The sequence below is a fragment of the Ctenocephalides felis genome, unplaced genomic scaffold (genome assembly GCF_003426905.1).
Source record: "Ctenocephalides felis isolate EL2017-DRISC unplaced genomic scaffold, ASM342690v1 CF-g0.4_SCAFFOLD_01492, whole genome shotgun sequence".
NCBI lineage: Eukaryota > Metazoa > Arthropoda > Insecta > Siphonaptera > Pulicidae > Ctenocephalides > Ctenocephalides felis.
In genome coordinates, this window is record NW_020537646.1 from 1,416,084 (window position 1) to 1,437,921 (window position 21,838).

The following is a 21,838-nucleotide window of genomic DNA, read 5'->3' on the forward strand; positions in this document are numbered from 1 at the left end:
CTCCTAGGTCCAATGAAACCAGAAGCAATATATATCGACATAATGTACCCCCTGTGGTACGATGGAGAACTAATATTACGAAAACATCACGAGAAGATGACTCGTCAGATATGATGGACATTGGTGTAGCGAGAACTTCTATAGAGCAAAATAAAATTCGACATTTGAAAATGACTGCACAAAATAGAAGACTTGCTTTATATAATAATTTATATAGAAAATCCGGTGCTACTAGACTAGTTCCTGGTAAAGGTAATTTTACACTTGCTAATGATACGCAAAGCAATGAATCAATTATTACTCGCTCACGAATTAGCAATACTAATTTACCAATGAGAGAAGCAATCAGAACTTTGCCTAAAATAGAAACAGATAAGTTAAACATACAAAGCAATACTGCTGATATTTCTAAAAATATACTGCTCTACCTGACACAACCAGCAAACCGACACCATCCACTACCACTAAAAGATCTGTGTTCGAAAATAAACAAACACAATCATTTAATATTCCTGAAATAGGCTCTAGTAGACCAATCATTTTACCAAATCCTAGTGGAGTACCATGGAAAGCTGAAGAAGAAATTGTAGGTACAACTGAGGGAACAACTGAGTTTTTAATTATAATTCCTTCAGTGGTTTCTGATGATGATGGTGAATCTTATCGTAATTCCTTCAGTGGTTTCTGATGATGATGGTGAATCTTATCGTAACGATTTTGAAGATAGTAATAAAACTGTCCAAAAAGAAGAGCCGCCGGTTTATGTAACGACAGACATAACAACAAACACAATTCCAATTAGTACCTATACTACAAACATATTGAAAAATATACCCATCAGTACTACATCCACTACATCCACTACATCCACAACAACTACACCACCTCCAAGTACAACGCCAGAACCAAAGGACATTGTCCTTAATAATAAAACTGATATAAAAAACAATTCAACGAAGGATGAGAAATCAGAGAAAGAAAACATGAATGTAACAGTTGTATATCGAACTACTTCAAGTTCAAATAATAACACTTTAGTTTCTGGATCCAAATTATCTACAACAGAAAAAACAAATACACCTTCAGCAATTCCCAGTACTAGTCCTAAAATTCCTAGCATTATTTTTGAAACTACGATACATCCCAGTAGTACAAAGAGCACTCTTCGAATACCTGCTAATATAACAGAGAGCATATCACATAGTAATTTCAGTTCTACTTTATCAAGCACAATACCAGCACCAAAACCTACAAGTTCAGCAAAAGTTAATTATATGGACTACGCAGCTTCAAATAAAGCACCATCTTCCTTACCATCTAGCCTTGAAACAGAAAATCCTGTTACTGCAAAAAGTACCAGAAACAGATTTGTAGCAGCTGTAAAGGAAAACAAACACATAACTTTATGTTTCTGGATAAGTTTACAACAGAAAGTGCTGAAATAAAACCACAACAACTTATGACACAATTCTCCGGAATAACAATGAAGTTATAATGGAAATACATAGGATAAACTTTGCCACATACGTTTTGGCCGGACTGGGACTGGTACCAGTTATTCTAATCACAGTTTACGTTGTAGTAAACCTGCTTAACAGAGCCAAAAAGTTACCTGAAGATTTGGAACATTGTGCAAAAGACAGCACCCCTATAGCCAACACTGCCGTTGATGACGATTGTGATCTATATTCTGTTACTAGTGAATATCATTTCGATAGGACGAATTTGAGATTCAAGAGTATTTTGGGAGAAGGTAATTTTGGACAAGTGTGGAAAGCAGAAGCTGATGATCTTACAGGTCATTTTGGGTCTACAAGAATTGTGGCTGTGAAAGCAGAGCGGGATGAAGGTGGTCCAGGATTGAGAGCCGAGGCTGAAATTATGAAGAAATTGGGGCAGCATATTAATGTTGTGACATTATTGGGATTGTGTATGGAACAAGGTAAGATATAAATGGTAAACTTACAGACATAGTAACATCCAATAATACATCTTTATTTGCAATGTAAAGAATATCGAAACATACATTGAATTTGAGAAGCTTTTATAAACAGGTATTTGGCTATATCAAAACATTTATTCTACAATGAATAAATTCTATTAGATCAAGATAAATCAAGCAAAAAGTGATATACAACAGGTTTAAATATTTTATGTTCTATCAATTACCTTATAAACAAAAGTTCATACAATTTGCCTCAAAGCAAAAAGCCACTTACATACAAAAAGCTACTTACCTTCTTTGTAGACCCAGTTTTTAATTAAACTTAATATTTATTAAATTTAATCAACATTAAAATTAATATGAAAATAAAAAGTTGACATAAACTATTATCAAAAGTTATCTCGGAAATAGGTAATTATATTTAGAATTATTTTACAGATTATAGATTATTATTTCGAATTAAAAATTTCAATTTTTTTATTATATGCATCTATTTTAGTCATTATAGAATGATATTTCATAGATTACTCTAAAATTAGAATATAAATGCATGTAAATGATTTAAATAACTAAATTTTTGAACAGGAGACTAAATAAATCCATATTTGACTAGTGGTGTATGGCATCGTGCCTTGAGGCAAATTGCTGGAACTTCCCGTACTGAATTACATTTTTGAAAATTAAAAAAAAAAGAAATATATTCCCTAAAACAATCGTTTTTTCTACACAAGAAAAGTCATTCAAATCATATGCTTCTTTTTCTCTAGTTTTTGCACATTTGGCTCGGTAACTCCGAAATGGCTTGACCTGCCTTTACCAAAAACTAATCACTACTTCTCCCCATCTGTTCTTTTAAAAACTTGGTTTCTATTTTCTGCACTCTTTGTTCTTTATCTCCGTAACTGTTTTACCTGCCTTTGCCAAAAACTAATTAGCTCATCTTCCTGTCAATAGGAATCGAATGTTTTTTAAACCATTCAAATCGGTTGATCCGTGCGCCCGAAAACGTGACTGGAAATTTGTATCCATACATACATACACACACACATCCATTTTTTCTGAGGTATGCCAAAATGTTCAGCAACCTTCGAAACGTCGAGAAGTGTAAAAATTTTCAATTTCAATTTTCGGCCCATTACAATTACTTACCCTACGGGAAGTTAACAAATTGACATAAGGAGTTAATATAAAATAATGAATAGTCGATATAAAAGATAATATCAAAAGTTACGTTGGAAATAATTAATTTATTATAACTTAATATAGTAGTTTAGTTTCTAATACAGATTATTATAGAATGATATTCTATAGATATTTGACAAATTAAGATATAATTTTATGCAAAACAATAATAGACGTCCATCCTAACCAATTAGCATATCGAGTATACCTCGAGGGCCAGCCGACTAGACTTAAAAGAAAAATACTTGGAAACCTAATATAGTTTAATTAACTATAATACTTTCATTTTACTATATTTAATGTTTTTGTCCTTTAGCTTTTAGTTTTTTTTTATTAAAATATTTTAATTAGCTCTAGTAGATACGCCACTGGGAGTATCTATAAATTTGTAATCAACTAATTTACCATATACTTGTCAGCATTCTTTACTTAATATAATAATATATACAAATTGTAAAATAAAATTGAGTATATACAAAAATGCAAAGCATACAATCGACTAATGTGTGAATAGTAGACCAAATAAATTCGTATTAAAAAAAAATTACATGCATCACCCGAGATGCATAGATATAAGTGCAATGAGATGCAAACAAGACGTTACATAATTTACAAATAACAATGGGCAATAAAATTATATCTGTATTAATAATACACGGATATAAAACATATGTATTATTATTATTAACACATGCAATGTATATTAACATAATTAATATTCTAATTCCAGTATTCGTATTACCATTTAATTATGTTATTTCAGAACCTCACCTACTAATAATGGAGTACGCAATGCGCGGCCGCTTGCTGAGTTTGCTCCGAGCCTGCAAAGGCCCTGATGGAATTCGCGAAGAGCGCGATCGAACGCCTCCTATTGCAAATATCCAACTGACCGGCTTTGCTCTCGACATAGCCAAAGGAATGGAATACATTGCTGCTAGAAAGGCCAGTAATAGTAATAGTAATAGTAATCTATATTATTTATAAATAATACAACGCGTGCAACACACTTTTACTTTCCGACAAATGCATTGTGACTTCAAGCACTTTCCAACTTGTTCGCGATTCGTCATAGTTATCATTTTTTTTAGTCATTACTCTTCAGATATCATTACTTTACTTTTTACAAAATTTTTTTTTTTAATTAATATTGTTTTATATTAAATGTCCAGTCCGTGCTCCAAAAGACGTATTTTTAGAATATTTTCATCAAACTGTACTTTTACTTTCTGAAGCTACTTTCAAACTGGTTGGATGTGATCTACTTTACACATATTAATCGTTTTTGCTAATATATTAATAAAACAAAATTCGTAGTCTAGACGGTTACTCTAGAACGATTTCTATTAAAATTCATGACCATTTTTACCATTTATGTTGCGAGAACTAGAATGCAGGCGTAAGATTTTGAGAAGTAATTTATATTGATATTCATGTGATAGTCATCAGTATATAGAAGATAAATATAAATTGGTAGTTTTATATCCAAATTAAAATTTGTATACACTTTTAAATTTTTACTCTGTATAGTTTTTCGCAAGTAATTTTGAACGTTATAATTACAAAATTATAATTTTTCAGAATAGCAATACTTTAACCCTTTCCACTCGGATGCCGCAGCTCCGTCGGCAAAATTCATATAAATCTCACAATTCTCGAATGGAAAGGGTTAAAATATGAGATTTTATTGTAAACGGTTTGGATGTGATTTAAGTTTAGCATATTAATTATTTTTGATATTATATTAATAAAAAAATTCGTAGATCAGACGGTTACTTTAAAACGATTTCTATTAGAATTTATTAGATTTTGAGAATAGTCATTTATTGCATATATAGATCTTGAATATAAGTTGCTAATTCTGTAGCAAAATTAAAGTTTTGTTAACTATAAGAGTGAAATTTCTAAGGCTTACCTTGTAAAAATATTATTTTTAAAAAAGACACTAAAATGTAAACTCTGATGGGATATAAAAAAATCTAGAATAATTCTAAATTACCCCTAAACTTAGCTTGACAAGATTGCATATGAGAGCAAAGAAATGGCAAAATTACATTGGATTTAATTAAATATAAATATTTTCCAAAATGATACATTTTCTACCACACTATTGTTAATATTTCATCATAAAATTTTTTTGAATCAATTTTGTAGTATAGAAAACATGCCATTTACATGTTTTCACTATATAATTTTCTAGATCTACCTCTCTTATTAGACGAAGTATGAAAACATTTTTCACCTCTAATAACATATTATACATAATAAATCAAAGTACGTCAGCAGGATATACACGTCATGAATATCATATTATTACAGATAATTACTAAAGTTTCCAAACAATACCTTTAAGAATATGCAAAAAAATCGACCTTTTTGAAGAGCTATTGTTATGTGTCTATAGTACAATCCTAATATATAAATGGATATAGAAAATTCTCTATATGGATTTTAAATAATTGTATCAAAATAAGAAGAAATTTGAGAATGCATGTACCTAGAATGTTCTGTGTTATTTAATTAAGTGTTATGGCTTGTAGACTATTGTAGCACGATTCCCATAAAAATATTAATAAATATAAATCTGCCTAAAGACAGGTCCATGGTATGCGATGATCAGAAATTAAAGATTCTCGTTTCTTTCCTTGTTTATTATTCTCATTACAAATTTTATTTACCTTAATCACCTTTTTGCACTCTTATAAATTTATGATTCTTTCCAAAGTTCTGCTTCCATGTTTCCTAATCCTGTGCTTCGTTTACCTATTTCTTATATTTTTACCCAATTTAAAAAAATCACTTCTATAAACAATTTTGCATTTCAATTCCTTGAGAAATGCAGTATTCATTGGATCAATATAGACTTGTCCTTCCTAATAAGCCAAAGATTATCGCTGCAATCGCTTGTTGCCATTATTATGAATGATTCACAAAAATAGTTATTTAATCTATAATTAATATCAAGTACCACATGCATATAGTTTTTATTGTATATATCATATTGAGTCATGCACAATAAATATTTTCTAATTATCGAAGAGAAGGTTGCCCACGAGTATGCATAAGAACAATAGATTTACCTGATGTTTAATATTCACAAGATTGATATGCATTTAGCAATCATTATATGACTAAAAATATTGGTAATGCTATTTAATGGGATTGGGAGACTAAATTATATGTTATTTAAGTATAATTTAGATATATTGTTATCATAAATCCTAACTCGTTCTTTAAGAAATATTATAAGGTGATCTAATCAAATCGAATTATCAACAAATTAGAAATTTTTCACTGTGATGATGATTCTTTACCTTTTAACTTACCTCTGTCTTTCAATTTCATTTCTCGAATTGCAGATAGTACATCGAGATTTGGCTGCTCGAAATGTGTTAATTGACCACAATGGGGTTTGTAAAATATGTGACTTTGGCATGTCTTTAGACCTGGGAACGGCGAAGGTAATCTCTCTTCCCAGTGGAGCAGATAGCGCCCGCCGCAAGAGAAGAAGGCCTTTGCGCAGGCTGAAATTACCAGAGTCGAGGACAGTAGGTTAGTAGTTATTTTATAAATATTGATTTGTAATTTATAATTTTGAAGTTGGTAATAATGGGATAGTTACTTGTTTCAATTTTTTTTAATATATATTAATTTATAAATCTTTCCTGAAATAGACAACAAGTGAAACTGTAGGAGTTTGGATGATCCTCGAGACAGTTTTTGTAACTGCCTAAATGTGTTCTTATTTCATTGTTTTTCTATTGTGTTTATATCTTTGTTGTGTTCTCTAAGTAATTTATTTTGGCATCCTTCAATTTTTATTAAGTTTGATTTGGAAACTGATCCCCATAGTTGTACACCGTATGTCCAAATTGGCTTAATAATAGTCAAATTGTAATTATAATTATGAATTTTAAAGTTTTTTTCTGCCAGTCCAGCACAATTTGTGTGATAAATGACGATATCAACGTCTTAAATAAATATTGAAATATTTTTGCGGTTTTGCAATGACCGCAATTCACCAAAATTAGGTCTTGTTAATTTAATTTCTTTATTATATGTCACAAAACATTTATGCAGTTTACTTGGTCTCATTTATTTGCTATTGAGATTTGGGGTATGTAAAACATACTGAATCATGATTTCTTGACACAATTTTTGTATTTACTTTATTTATTTAGAGTGCAGTAATTTGCAACCTTTGTGTACAAAATACATTTAATTTAATTTTAATTTAATTTGCAATACATGAGACTTTTTTATAAGATTTAACAGTATACTTTAAATGAGCTTAGCATATAAAATATATTTTTTATATATAGAATAGATAGAATCTCACTAATCCGGCAACATTAAAAACCAGACAGTGCCGGATTACTGGATTATAGTGAAGAAGTCATAATTTTTAATATATGATATTGGAAATAGCGGAAAATTTGACCAATTTTAAAAAAAATGTTCAGTGCTTTGGTCGTCCAGGATTGGATTGTTGGAGGTGTCGCTTTATTAATCTACTTATCTAATTAATTTCATAATTGATTTTTAGCAGGTGCTAATACAAGACAAAGACCAGCAATGCCCATCAGGTGGATGGCACCAGAATCGCTACAAATGCATCTGTATAGCACAGAGACAGACGTTTGGGCATTTGGAGTTTTACTCTGGGAAATTTTCACGTTGGGTAAGGTTTTAAATAATTGAAATTATGTGAATTTCTTCTCAGATTTATTAAGGACGTAGGTTTTAAAATCATAAAGGCATATAATCAATTTTATGCAAACTTGATCATAAATAGATTGAGTAAACTCTAAATTCAATTGAAGACGTGTCTGAACATTTATTAAATCCCATAAAGCTGCCATTATCTACAGACAACCGTTACCATTAGTAAAAGCACGTTTTATAGTTATTGGTTGTATTGAATTTAGAAACACAAAATCTATTAATAAATTCTATAATATCTAACGTTCTACAATTAAATTATATGATGATTTTATGGCGCATTTTGAATAGCTAATTTATTACTGCTATTGCGTTTTCAACAATTAATTGTTTAAATACCATTTTCTAATTGTAAGATCAATTCGTATAATTGATCATAAATAAAAGAATTTGGATTTCATCAAGAATTTAATATGCGTGTTGCAAAATAGCAAGAAACGAGCCAAGATTTATTATAGTACAAGAAATTCAGATTTTAATTAGTTGATGTTGATTGACATTTAATTACTCCGCTTTAATACTACAGAACATTAGTAAGTATAATTTCACCTGTTACATAATAAAAGTTAATGTTACGTTGAGTGCAGATGATTTATGATTTATATAAAAAAAAACATTGAAGTGGTGGTGTTGGAGGTTCAAATGGAAGGTTGAAGGAGTTTAGAGAATAAATACAGCCATTATGATAAAAAAAATTCTTTATCTCAGGCTGCACGCCTTATCCAAACTTAAGTGGTCGCGAAGTTGTTCGCCTGGTGCCTTCTGGTCTGCGGCTCGAGAGTCCTCGTAGATGTTGCGGAACTTTGCTGAATCTGATGTCCAGGTGCTGGAAGTCGGACTCGGCACAAAGACCGACTTTTGCCGAAGCCCGGCACGATCTGACCGCCCTGCACCGTGCAGAGTCTGCCGCCCTGGACGCCATGGACGATGCCTCAACGACGGACTGTTTTGATGTCAGTGGATTCAGCGAGGACTACGAAAATGGAGTTGTGTATTTTGATAGGCGGATTTCGGAATTTGAATGTGATATTTGATTTAGGCTCAAATTGCACATCGGGAAAATCAAATTATTATCTAGCTTTGTGCAATTGGGAGGGAACATCGATTTGCAGATACTTTCTTGAGCAAATATTTTTATATTTATCAAATGCATAGTATGGAAAAGTCTCTAGATACTTTGGTCTAGTACCTGGATTATAGCGAAATTAGCCAAATTTTCAATTATATAAACAGAAAATTATTTAGGCTCAAATTGCACATTGGCATTGAATTTGTCCGAAATTGATATTTCTAGCTTCGTATAATTGTTATTAGAAGCATTGATTTTTTTTTGGAATACAAAAAGGCGTTCAAGTGAAGGAAAAATTGATTTGGAGATAATACTTGAGCAATATTAAAAATTTATGGCAAATTTGTTAAATTGATGCTTTGTTTTAATATACCTGCATTAGCTCATTTTTCAATCATTTGCAAAGAACAAGTTCTATTTATTCGCAAAGCTGGAATTTTTGTGAAACATTCCAAAATTTTTGTAAATTGATATGTTAAATAGTATTATATATTTAATTTGTCGTTGATATCAATTCAGAAAATAAATGACTTGATAATTGGGCGAATTATTGTAAATTTTGAATATTTGTTAGTTAATAATATATAACGTTAAGTTCTTAAGAAAACCATTTAAATTTTTAAAAATTGAATAAATAAGAATACAAAATATTTATATTCCAAATTTTGCTTAGAAAGCATATTATTAATATTATTATTATATTTACATTCATATTTATTATTAACCTGAGAAATTATGATAGAATTGATTTAGGTAGATTAGGAGTATGAATAAGATATGCACTGTTTATAATTTATAATATGTGATAGAAGTTATATATTTTATATTACATTAAAATCAGTATATTTTGAATATTCTAATATGAAAATATTGTGCAGCCGATAGCTATTTTGCAATTTTAAACAGTACAAATTCTACAAAAAGTGGAAAGAGATACTTTATTGATCCAAAATGACTTGTAAATAAACAAAAATTTATATAGAGTAATTGGAAATAGTCTGATATATAATTATTCATGTTATATTTGCATTATACAGTTAATGTTTAAAATATTTTTGAAGAATTTATTTGGATTATGATCCAAAATTGTCAAAATCAACCAAAGATGTTGAATGACAAAATTTATTTTAAATATATGTACATATTGTTTTACAATGGAGCACTTGAAAAATAGTATTACTACATTGATACGTTATTTATAATCAACATTTTAATATTATTTTGCTTCATGATTTTTCATATCATCACACTCACATCTAAAAAATTGTATATAAAATTATAGTTTGATGGCTAGCAAATGATTTTGCTAAAATGAATATTTTATTCTATGGACAATATTTTAGCATTTCAATTTTATTATTCATCAGTTAAATATATGAGCATTCGTTCATAGCTCGTTATTTTAAAAGAATATGAATTACTATATGGACCAAAAAAAATTAAAGGACTGCGTTACAAAATAATTTAAAAAACTTAAATATAGCACTGTATAAATTAAAAATATTATGTAAAGAATATATTAACTATAAGTTTAAGAAATACACATAGAATGTGCTACAGAATATCGCAGTATTGAATCTTAACAAATTAATTAATCGGAATTAAAAAATTAAATATATATATTTATGTTCTAGTCTTGTAAATTAAATTACACATGATTTGTAATAAATTAGCCTTTATGACAAAATGTTGATAGTTGTATTTGTAATATGTTTGTATTTTCAGAAATAAAAAAATAAAAATATTCAACGTTTTTTGAAAGATTTGTTACATTATTAAAATTTATATGCTAATAATCTCAACTTTTGATGTTTTCTTTTAGGATTTTATGAAGACTGAAAAATTCAGTTATTACATATATCGCAGAATGAAGTAAAATATAAATTATCTGATTTAGAAGAATTGATATATATTTAGTTGAGGAGAGAAATGAGATGTGGAAATATATGAATATTTTGATATCTGAAACACCTGAATGACTACTACTATTAATACTTGAGTACAAACAGGTATGATAATACAGGTGAATTATTTGTTGGTACAAATATATATATATATATATATATATATATATATATACAGTTAACAAAATTATTTATATGCATGTACGTGTAAATATTTTTTTAACCTTGTTAAAGTATATCTAATACAATTTTTTACTTCTCAAAGACAAAGTTTATGTTTTTGCCAGAAAATCCCAATCGTTAGTTGCAGGCTTTCTCAAAGTTTTTTAGTCATTCTGAATCGTTTGAGACCAAAATTGTAGAAATTATGTGAGCTGAAAGTTTACGTTTTTTCCGAGGGGTCTGCACCAATTTTAAAATTGATTTGATAAATCTGGATGAGGAACCGCGATGATTATTTTTGCTAAGCATTTTTTTAGAATTAACAAGAAAGTGCAAAATAAGTATTCCAGGTTTTTGTCAAAAATACTCAATAGATTTTGAAAATTCGAAAACTTTTCAAAAATATCAGTTGGAAGACATGTTGGTTAATTTTTGGCAAATATTAGTCGGTCTGCTTCTTCGCAAATAGTACACACAAAAAATGACAATTTCAGGGAAAATTGATCAGGGAGTATGGTAATAAAGTTCATGATTTTAATGAACATCTTACAATATCATAGTCTAAGACAAATGGTTCAATTATTATCATTCATGAAAACATGAAATAATGAGCTGTGATTTCAGGACATACACTAAAAACGATCTAAGTACAGATTTTATATGTTTGTTTGAAAGACCAAATTTTTCATTAATTAAATCGATTATTTACACATGTCGATAAGTTCATGCAACTCGCTTTGGTAGAATGCCACTTAAACCTTGTTTCTAAAAGATTCTTACATGTTGGCATAAATTGGAAATTCTTTAGAACATTTGTTTCATCCAACAAACGTTTGCAAATCTATTACTGATGATAAATTATGTTCTAAAGCACAGTAAACCTAGATAAAACTTGTTTATCATTATAAAAGTGACCGCGTGTTATTCGCTCAAAACCGGTGAGAAATTGAATGCTAACATTGATGTTTTTCAATATAGTTTTCAAAAGTCTCATTAAAAAAATTAATCGACCGATCATTGCCAAAAAATAATCAGGACCTTCCCAGGCTGCTCCCCAAATGGAATTGAAAACTTTGGATGGATAATAATATAATACAGTATATTATTTATCATGGATCATACATTTATCATTTATCCATACATTTATAGTTTATATTATATTAGATTTGTCAGTTTGTTTTCTAATCAAGATCATGTTCTTGACGGATGTCCTGAAGATGACAATAAATAACGTCGACAATAAATAATATTTTTTTAAAAAAACATTTTGGTTTTTTTGTTATTTGTTGATGTCCTTATTTGAAAATCAGCACAACAATATATAGGATATACTTTTGTTTAAAATTTTAGAAAAACTAGAACCTTGTTTATAATCAAACTGCACATCAGTAGTATGAAATTGAGCAATCATGTTGTCAAGACCTTTGGAAGCAATTTTATCCTCATTCACCAAGTATTTTACTTGTCATTATTAAATCGACTCTATATTACATATTATTAGATTCTTCACCTGTCCAGTAGATTCATTTATTGGAGGTAAATTAGTCATCTGAATAGCAACTAGATATGTAACTTTCACTGAAAGTTGTCTGATTTGCTTCATCAAGTTGATATCGGATCGCATTCGATTATTTTTCTACCGCTGCACTGGTGCAGGAAAAATTGAAACATGTTTTTGAATAAGTAAAAGTAGTAAAAGTTAGAAATACCTATGTAAGTATTGCAAGAAAAATAATAAGAAGAACTTGCACTTGAACCTGAATTCATTTCTAATAGTTGCTGCAAATTTCATGGTTGGGAAATCAATCTTTAGAATAGGTAGATGGTAAAGCGATTGAATTTGGAATCTTGATTTTTATAGAAAAAAAAATTAAATTTTCAATTGTGGGTTCTAGTTTGCTTAATGGATATTGTTCTTTTTGTATGAAGTATCCCAAAAGGGATATTAATTTTATGGCTCTATTCATTTATATCTTGCCAGAGTAGTTCTTTTTCAAACTTTCGTATGGGTATAATACCTATCAGATTTTTTTTTTTTTTTTTAAAGTAAGGGTATAATATATTATAGTATGAAGCAAAATTTAGAGCAAAATAATGTTAAAATTTTCTCTCTATTGTTCAATTTTTTGGCATAAACATATAATTTATTTCAATATTTTTTTATTAGTTTATTGGCTTCTATGTAATATAAAAACGAGCTTTTGGAACTACATAGAATAGTTATCAAGATAATAAAAATAAAATATTTTATATAGCTACAAAAGCTGAATACGTTGAAAAGTTGTTTTTTTGGTTGACCAATTATTATATAATATGAAATTATTTCCTAAGATTTTGGAGCTCTATCTAATATTGATCAGAACAATAAAAATTATGATTAATAAAAAACTGAATTTTATGATATATAAATACAGTTCTTATATAAAATTAACCATCATTTTTATCATCCAGATAAATTAATAAAGTTGGTTATTAATCTGTTTTTTTCTGGTTGACCAATTATTATATGAAATTATTTCCAAAGATTAATTGTGATTATAATTTTTATAACAATAAAAAGCAACGGTATGAAGTTTTGATGATTTTTTGAACTCATTTTGTTCATTACAGATTTTATCAAAAATTAATTGCAAGTTCAGCAAAAAAGTTTTGTTTAGATCCAGAATAGAATATAAAAGTACTCATTTCACGTTTTAAAATATTATGAAGAAAATTTGAGTAATGTGTTTTATCATTTTTGATAATGAAAAAATCAAAAATGGTAATTTTTGCATATCTTTACGTTTTAAGGTCTTCTAAACATTTTGACATTTTTGTTAGAAAAAAATGATGTATGTGTTACTCGATTTGAATAATTTATACAAAATTTCCAAAAGATTTTAAAGTAAAGAAAAAATCAAATTTTTCAAAAAGTTCATTTTTTTTTCAAAAAATTTAAAAATCTCAAAAATTGATTTTTTTCATAGTTAAAATAAAATTGAATCTTTCGTAAAAATTATAATTTTTGTACGGAAAGTTCCAGCAATTTGCCTTAAAGCATGATGCCATGCACCACTTGTTTAACTCTCTTTCAATATTTGGTTCCAAATATTGTAAATAATTACACCAAATATTTTTTTAATATTTTCTATTTTCACACATGTGCTTTTGAACGAAATTATGAAATTCTTAACGAATGTATGAAGATACAGGCTTTTGTGTTAAACAAACTTGAAATAGATTTCACATGAGCTTGTTATTAGAAAAACTTTTCTACATCTGTTTATATAGATATTATTTGCAAATAAGAAAACCGCAGTATTATTACATTAAATTGTCAGATTTCATGTTGAAGAGATTTAGATAGAAACTGCGCTCGTTTTGATTGACATATTTTATATTTATTTCTATTGGTGAGGCGAACAGGTGTTTTAAGTTTGAGGAATTCACACTTTTCAAACACAATGTTTCTCTTGAACAATTTCTTGAATTATAATAATTGATATAAGATTCAATCAAATCGCATTTCATATTTTTTTTATAGTGTACGAGTACTTCTTCGAATCTGAAAAAGCAATCCTAAAGGTTTTCAAGTTTTAAAATTTTAAGTCATTTCTGAACTCAATTACTATTGTCAAATATTCTTTCTTAAGATCAAAGATTTTTTTTATGAATTAGCAGATATAAATATATCTGAAAATATATATTTTAAATGTTGAAAAAAATTATTTTTCATAAGAATTATTACTAAATTCATGTCCTACATTTTGATTCACAGAACAAACATTCCATCAATTTTACATCTCTAACAGCAATCTTCAACAATAATTATGTGATTAAGAGATTAAGTACTTCATCTTTTTCCTCATAAAGATTTTAAATATATGATGTCATTTATAGCATTTGATCTAATTATAAATCCTATCTCAAAAGTAACGGATTTTATTTGCAAACATTTCTATACGTCGAATTTCAAATTATATTCATAACGGTTTATATTTATAACGTTTGTCGCAAATACCAGAACTTCTTAATTTCCATACAGGAATGACAAGATGATGATATTGTTCCATTTGTCATTGATCATTTTATTTTTATGCATTTATCTTCGGAAAGAAAGTTAATTAATGAAGAAACTGGCGCTTGGGGATAAAAATTGTGAACGGAATTGATTTATGGGCAATATTTTTTTGTTTTTGATATACATTCATTTAACATAACACTCTATATTATTGAAATATGTATCAGTTGAAATGATACATATATCATATCATACATATGAAATCTATAATTTTTCTGTTTTGATAAACAAAAGATTTTGGCAACAGATAGATTTTGCATAGCCCAGAGCTGTTTTTAGTTCATGGTAATGAAACAAATTCATTTACTATTTTCCGGTGTAAGTATTTTTATATTCGAAAGTTTTAATAAGTAGTCTAATTACGGATTAACATTTCCACTCGCCTTGTTGACTTTCATTTCAATCAATATCTACATTTTTGTTATTATCTTAAATTAACAAATAACCATCAAAGTTTTCTATATTATCTACAACTCTCAATTAAATTGTAGTCGTTCCAAATTAAACTAAATCTAATATAAATTAAACTTTCAATGAACCTACTTAATTTTTCAATCCGTCTTGCGTATTTCTGCTTACCTCATTGCTGGATAATTACTGAGTAATCTGATTTAATTTTCTCGAATGATTTAATTCGTACGCTGATGATGATGTTAATTTAAATTGATAAAAAAGAGAAGTAAAAAGATATTTATCATTATGGCTGGTTACAATTGCTTTGTAATCTTATAGTGATGAGATGATCTGCTTTTTTATTTCTTTCTGGGCGCCGACCCATTTCATCGCTTGATAATGATTCTCAAACCTATATGAAAAAACAGAAAAATTCGGAAAACATAGAAAAGGGAAAAGAAAGGAAGTCGGAAAATTTGGTAAATTGCTAAAAAAATTAAATTTGATTCTTTGTTTTGAAAATTTCAAAAAAAAAAAAAAAATTCTTTTCGTAAATATTTTTAATCTATAGTTTAACAAATACCTAGACATAAATTGTTCGGGAACTTAATTCTTAATTTTAGCAAAAAATTCAAGGTTTATGTATGTAAATCTCACTATTTGCTTGCGAATTAAATATTAATATTTGACATCAAAAAGGTTATTAATTAATTATTGGTGCTAATTCATTCAAATCACTAAATGTAACTCTAAAATTTCAAAAACATTTTTCGACGATATTTATAATTTGACAAATTGTTAATTATTATGATATAATTTTATGTACTTAAGTTGGAGTATATTGTGGAAATTTTTGTGCACAAATAGATTTTGTCGTAATTTATAGAACTGTTTTAAAATCGTATAATTTATAAAAGTTGACATATCATGTCAATGTATTGTTTTTATGATTTTGTTGATTTCATGAAGGCTGACTCAAATTGCTACATTACTCCCCTTTCAGTGCCCGAGACAGACTCATTATAGAAGTATTTTTGTGCTTCTCGATATCAATCACGTTACACCGTACTATGACGAACTCCGATAATTTTTTTTTTAAATTAATAATATATCAAAAAATTTCTACTCATAATTGTTGTATGTAACTATCCATAACTATTTTGACAATTAATTTACAATAAATATACATACTTTTTGTCTTATCTGTTCATGATGTGATGATTTATCTGTTAATGATAAGAGATGTCTTTTAAGCAGATCTTGGTTTGGAAACCATTGATTTACCAGGAAGTCCAGCAAAGTGACGACTATCCAACATAAACCATACTGTACCTACGATTTACCATGTACCGTGAGCCGATACCGGTGCGTTCGACTTTCTTCACAAACCGACGGAGCGAAATTTTAATGAGATAGCTGGTAAAAGATTTACTTTTTATCAAGAACTAAAAGATTTATAAAGTAGTACTTAGCAACTAAAGGTAAGTTATAACTTTATTATATTTATAATGGACAAGGATAATCCTGGACAAATATTGCTTCTAGAACATCCCAGGACACATGGTGGTAATCCGGAACATACAGTAGAAATCCAGGACATACAGTAGAAATCCGGGACAAACAGTAGAAATCCGTGACTTCTCCGGTCAAACCGGGACGTATGGTCATCTGAGAATAGATCAATATCTTACAGGAATAAGTACGAATTATATTTAGGAAAATAAATTTAGCTAAATTAATTGCTTATATTCAAACTAATTAGACTAGGGTAGTGTAAATGCAATATAATCTTCAAAGAATACTCAAAGTGATTTATAGATTTGTATGTAGATAATAAATATTATATAAAAATGAAACCGTCGATATTTGAACACATCAATAATTCGGTATGCAAACAAGTATGTATATTGTATGTCAATTTTCATTCAGAAGAAATATTTCTTTTTTTCTACCAGCTCTCCCATTATCGCGGGATCAGCGTCGCCACGACTTCTGCCCATCGGGTTCGTGCGCTCTGCTCATGTAGGTACAAGACCATAACGGAAATCTTAAACTGTTGAAGAAATGACCGGTTTTAGAGAGCTCCATTGTTTTTATAAGGTAAGGTAATTAACAATCATTATTTTCAATGAAGATTTTTTATGTGTCCTGGAAGCGCCGTTGCCAGTAGAGTTTTAGTTAATTGTCAATCACTGACAATATGGTGAGAAATATATGCTAAATCATGTACAAAAATTACTAGCAAAAATCATACAGACGTTAATAATAATGATTATTTATATATATATATATATATATATATATATGTGTGTGTGTGTGTGCGTGCATGTGTATGTATGCATATGAGTAAAATGTCCTATATGTTAAAAAACTGTTTTCTGGCATCCATCTAGCTATTAAATGAAAAACAATGCAATCTCTATTTGGCTCTACTTAAGTGCAATACAAATATTCCACATATCTTAACAAATACCAATAAACATCTATTTTGTACAACTAAAATATAAAAACAATTTTTATCATATTAGAGTAATTTTATTAGAAATTAAATATAATAATAAGATTATATTAGATAATTCGGTTAGATCCTTATACTGGCTATTCGTGCATAACTTCAAGCTATCCCTAAATAATAAAGTTCTGATGTACATAGTCTCCATAAACCCGTTGGACCTATGGGGTTGAGCTTTGGGGAGGAATCAGTAAATCACGTATCAAGTCCTTACAAGAAAACAGTCAAACATTTTTGAACTCATCTGCTTCTGGTATGGGTCAATCTTATATATTTATCTCTCTATTATCTATATCTATTATTACTTATTATTTATTTATCTATATCTCCTGAAAAATATTGAAAAAGTAAAGAGTAAATATAGTAAATAAGAAGTACAACATATTTTGGCCGGTTTTATAAACATGTAAATACTACCGTTGCTGTCGAATCCTCAAGAAGAAGTAACTAGTAGATCTTCTTTAAGGAAGTAGTGATCCTCAATTGAGGGTTATTTACCAAGTCCATTTTTTATACTCAAGTAACGGACAACATGTTATGATTAATTAGACAATTAGACGTAAATAATATATATAGTTATGAATTCAAATTTTGATTTAATTAAATTTTAAAAATGTTCTCAAACCTAACTTGTTCTTCCTATTATCAATTAGATAGATGCCTATAAAATCTTTTCCGTATATATAAATTATATATGCATGAATGTCAATAACAAAAAATCCAAATTACAAATATATTTTAATTGCATAATTTTTAAATAATATCTGATTTGATGGAATAATTCAAACTTTATGACGATTTCGGTTATTCCAAAACACTAATATATTAATTCTGTAACGAAATAATATAGTGAAAAAAAATTAATGAATATATATTTCCTAAAAAAAATTAACTTCATCATCTTACAATTACTTGAGCAGAAACTAATTGATAATAGGAAGAACATCTAATTGACCATTAAAAAGTTTGGAGATGTATGCCTTACGGGATGCGCCTGTGTGTGGGTCATGGTCGTTCGCCGTGAAATTTCAAGTCCAAGAGCAAACGCACGAGTGCGAAGAAAGATTGAGATGGCCAGCACGATGGAGCATATCGACGGGCGGCTCGAATCTCTCCCGACGGCGGCAGCGTTCCGCGGCTCGCATTTCATTCCCGTCGTCCGACAGGCGAAGATCTCATTAATATATAAAGCGTCTAAACGACCATGATCCAACACGCGAAAGTGTGCTTAGTTGTCAGAAGATAACTTCTTCCGCCTTCTTCCCGATCCGGGGTCAGTGCTATGTGGTAATAAGTGTTACAAATTCCTCCAGTGACAATGGCGAGGTTCCAAAATATGTGTTATTTATTGTTTCTTTTGTGGACCATTATTTCTTTTAGTGTTTGTGTGTTAGCTGATGATTTGGACAACTTTAGTTTTAACAATGGACGTTTAATTAATGATTTCTTCTACGAAAATCAAGATTTGAGCGCGCTGCAAGTTGATGATTGGGAGGATGAGGAAAGCACGGTGGAGGATAAACAAGCTCATGTGCGGACAGCGCTTTTGAACGCTTTGAAAGACGGGAAGCAACTCAGGAGATTTGCGGAAGTTTTGCCAATTATTCGAGTAATGAGTTCGCCGCAAAGGATAGCGCTCGCAGCTTTGGTCTCGGCGCAGATTGCCCACGAGAAGGAAGGAACTGAAGGAAATGGTCTGAGTTTGCCACAGGTAATTTAACAAGTTATTATTCATCAATTAATCATAATGACCCATATAAAGCGTGCAAATATCTTCGCGTGTAGTGAAAAATACAAACAGCATTTCGATGGTCACTGACTTCTAAAGGAGATGTGATCACCTACTTTTTATAAATATCTGAGAAAATAGTAACAGAGTTTCACAGGTGCATTGTTTGGATACACAAACACAAACAATACATACATATTTTTTTGTAAATTAGTTTAATTCAACTTTCATTTGATATTTGAATATCTATTTTCAAAAATGGAGAGTAAAATATTTTTACCATTTATGGGCCCTGGTAACTTTCCAGTCTTATTCCGATTTTTTCAATATTATACCAAATGATTATTAACTTCCCGTAGGGTAAGTTATTGTAATCGTCCAAAAATCGAAATCGAAAATTTTTGCATTTCTCGACGTTTTGAAGGTTTCTGAACATTTTGGCATACCTCAGAAAAAATGGATGTGTGTGTGTGTATGTATGGATACAAATTTCCAGTCACGTTTTCGGGCGCACGGATCAACCGATTTGAATGGTTCTAAAAACATTCGATTCCTATTGATAAGGAGATGAGCTCATTTGTTTTTGGCAAAGGAAGGTCCAGCCATTATGGAGATAAAGAGCAAAGACTGCAGAAAATAGAAATCGAGTTTTTGAGAGAACGGAGCATCCGATTTGAATGATCTAAAAAACATTCAATTAGTAATGATTGGGAGAATTGTTTATTAGATTTTGGCAAAGGCAGGCCCAGCCATTTCGAAGATTCGAAGCTAAATGTGTAAAAAAAGGCAGTTTTTGAGAGAACTAAGCGTCCGATTTAAATGATTCAAAGAACTTTCTGCTTGTCTTAACAAAATAATTGATTTTGGAAAAAAAATCTTTTGTTTCAACTTTTTTTTTCAAGAATTTTCTTTTTTGTGTATCGAAAATAATTCAGATTTTATTTTTAATTCTGACTAATATACTTTAAACAAATAATTTCAACTTTGCAATTCAGTTTATATAATTCTTATGAATATTAGACAATGTTACAATATTAATAATAATCTATTTGAAAACATTCAGTATTCCTCAAAAATTTCGTTACGGTACGGGAAGTTCCAGCAATTTGCCTTAAGGCACGATGCCATATACCCCACTAGTTAATTCTATTTCTTCAACATCAAAATCTAGCTAACAAGCGTGTAAAATTTTCTTTCTCTAAAGCTATAAATTTTATATCTATCATTCTATAATATAATCACCAAAAACAACGTGCTAATTTCTTAACACTCTAAGCAAATTTCTATCTAGCCTACATAAAAATACATGCGCATAAATTTGTTATTGCTCACTTAATTAAGACGCCTTGTCTCTGGGTCTAGATCAAATGTGATAGTGATATATGTCAAATAAAAAATTAGCATTTTATAAATGGCACTCAAAAAATTACTAGATAACTTTCTATTGAGATCTTTATCGTTTTAAGACGCTAATCAAGTGTTTGTAGTTTAAATTAGATGTTCTCTAGCATAATTGGCATAGAAATGCAGGTTTGAATCAAGAATAACTTGTTTAGTAATGTTTTGTTGGTGTTGACGTTGGAGGATCCAAATATATTTTTTTAAATACCATTAAAAATAAATTAGTGCAAGGTTACGAGCTTGCAGCGATTTTACTTGTTCTATCACCGATCCATATTAGTAATATTTGGTATAAAAATAATCGCCTTAACATAAACCTATTAATAGAAATTTACTTTACACTTTACATGTATAAATCATAAATATGTTGTCACCTAATATGCATTATTTTAACTTTTGGGGAGTAATCTGCGGAACGACAAAAAAATAATTATTTTTATACATATACAACGACTTGATACATTTTTGGATTTATTAGAACAGCAGTCAGAACCTAAGAGTCCTATAAGTCAGAAGGCAACATAAGGATTGGCCTATCTGTATTTGATAAATTTATTTTCACAATTTTTGTTATACTAATGAAACCTAATTTGTACATAAATAAGTGTAGTTATGCCATTATAATGTGGTGCATATTACATAATCAAAATATATTTTTTCGAGTTATGCATTGAGTTGAATTTTGTTATTATTGATGCATTACAATTGAATAATTTTGTATCATGTTTGCCTTGTTTTTTTTTTATTTTAATAAAAATA

The 21,838-nt window shown here is 29.1% G+C and overlaps 2 protein-coding genes across 4 annotated transcripts in view; both read left to right on the forward strand.

Moving 5' to 3' along the window:
- The first annotated feature begins 1,459 nt into the window (after positions 1-1,459).
- LOC113369880 (tyrosine kinase receptor Cad96Ca) lies at positions 1,460-17,427 on the forward strand. Of its 3 annotated transcripts, XR_003366549.1 has the most exons (8): positions 1,460-1,942; positions 3,891-4,072; positions 6,487-6,679; positions 7,674-7,808; positions 10,741-10,927; positions 16,695-16,918; positions 16,983-17,136; positions 17,393-17,427. XR_003366549.1 is itself a non-coding variant. In XM_026610485.1 (5 exons), exons 1-5 carry the CDS (start codon positions 1,495-1,497, stop codon positions 8,881-8,883), a joined length of 1,284 nt encoding a protein of 427 aa, XP_026466270.1. In that variant the 5' UTR covers positions 1,460-1,494; the 3' UTR covers positions 8,884-9,193. The 3 variants fall into 3 exon arrangements, 2 of the variants coding, with proteins under 2 accessions (XP_026466270.1, XP_026466271.1); XM_026610485.1 differs by lacking the exons at positions 10,741-10,927; positions 16,695-16,918; positions 16,983-17,136; positions 17,393-17,427 and adding an exon at positions 8,558-9,193; XM_026610486.1 differs by lacking the exons at positions 10,741-10,927; positions 16,695-16,918; positions 16,983-17,136; positions 17,393-17,427 and adding an exon at positions 8,558-9,193 and having other exon boundaries at positions 7,677-7,808.
- Positions 17,428-19,231: 1,804 nt separating this feature from the next.
- LOC113370187 (tyrosine kinase receptor Cad96Ca-like) overlaps positions 19,232-21,838 on the forward strand; it is a 12,255-nt gene continuing 9,648 nt past the window's right edge. Inside the window, exons 1-2 of the mRNA XM_026610858.1 lie at positions 19,232-19,236; positions 19,330-19,660. Coding sequence (XP_026466643.1) covers positions 19,232-19,236; positions 19,330-19,660 — 336 coding nt within the window. The remainder of the gene's footprint in view (positions 19,237-19,329; positions 19,661-21,838) is intronic.

What these genes read in the sequence shown, in the direction of transcription:
- LOC113369880 (XM_026610485.1), top strand. Translation starts at nt 1,495, where the DNA reads ATGGAAATACATAGGATAAACTTTGCCACATACGTTTTGGCCGGACTG. An exon ending in GGGATTGTGTATGGAACAAG is followed by an intron (nt 1,943 to 3,890) that starts GTAAGATATAAA and finishes ATGTTATTTCAG; the next exon opens with AACCTCACCTACTAATAATG. An exon ending in ACCAGAGTCGAGGACAGTAG is followed by an intron (nt 6,680 to 7,673) that starts GTTAGTAGTTAT and finishes ATTGATTTTTAG; the next exon opens with CAGGTGCTAATACAAGACAA.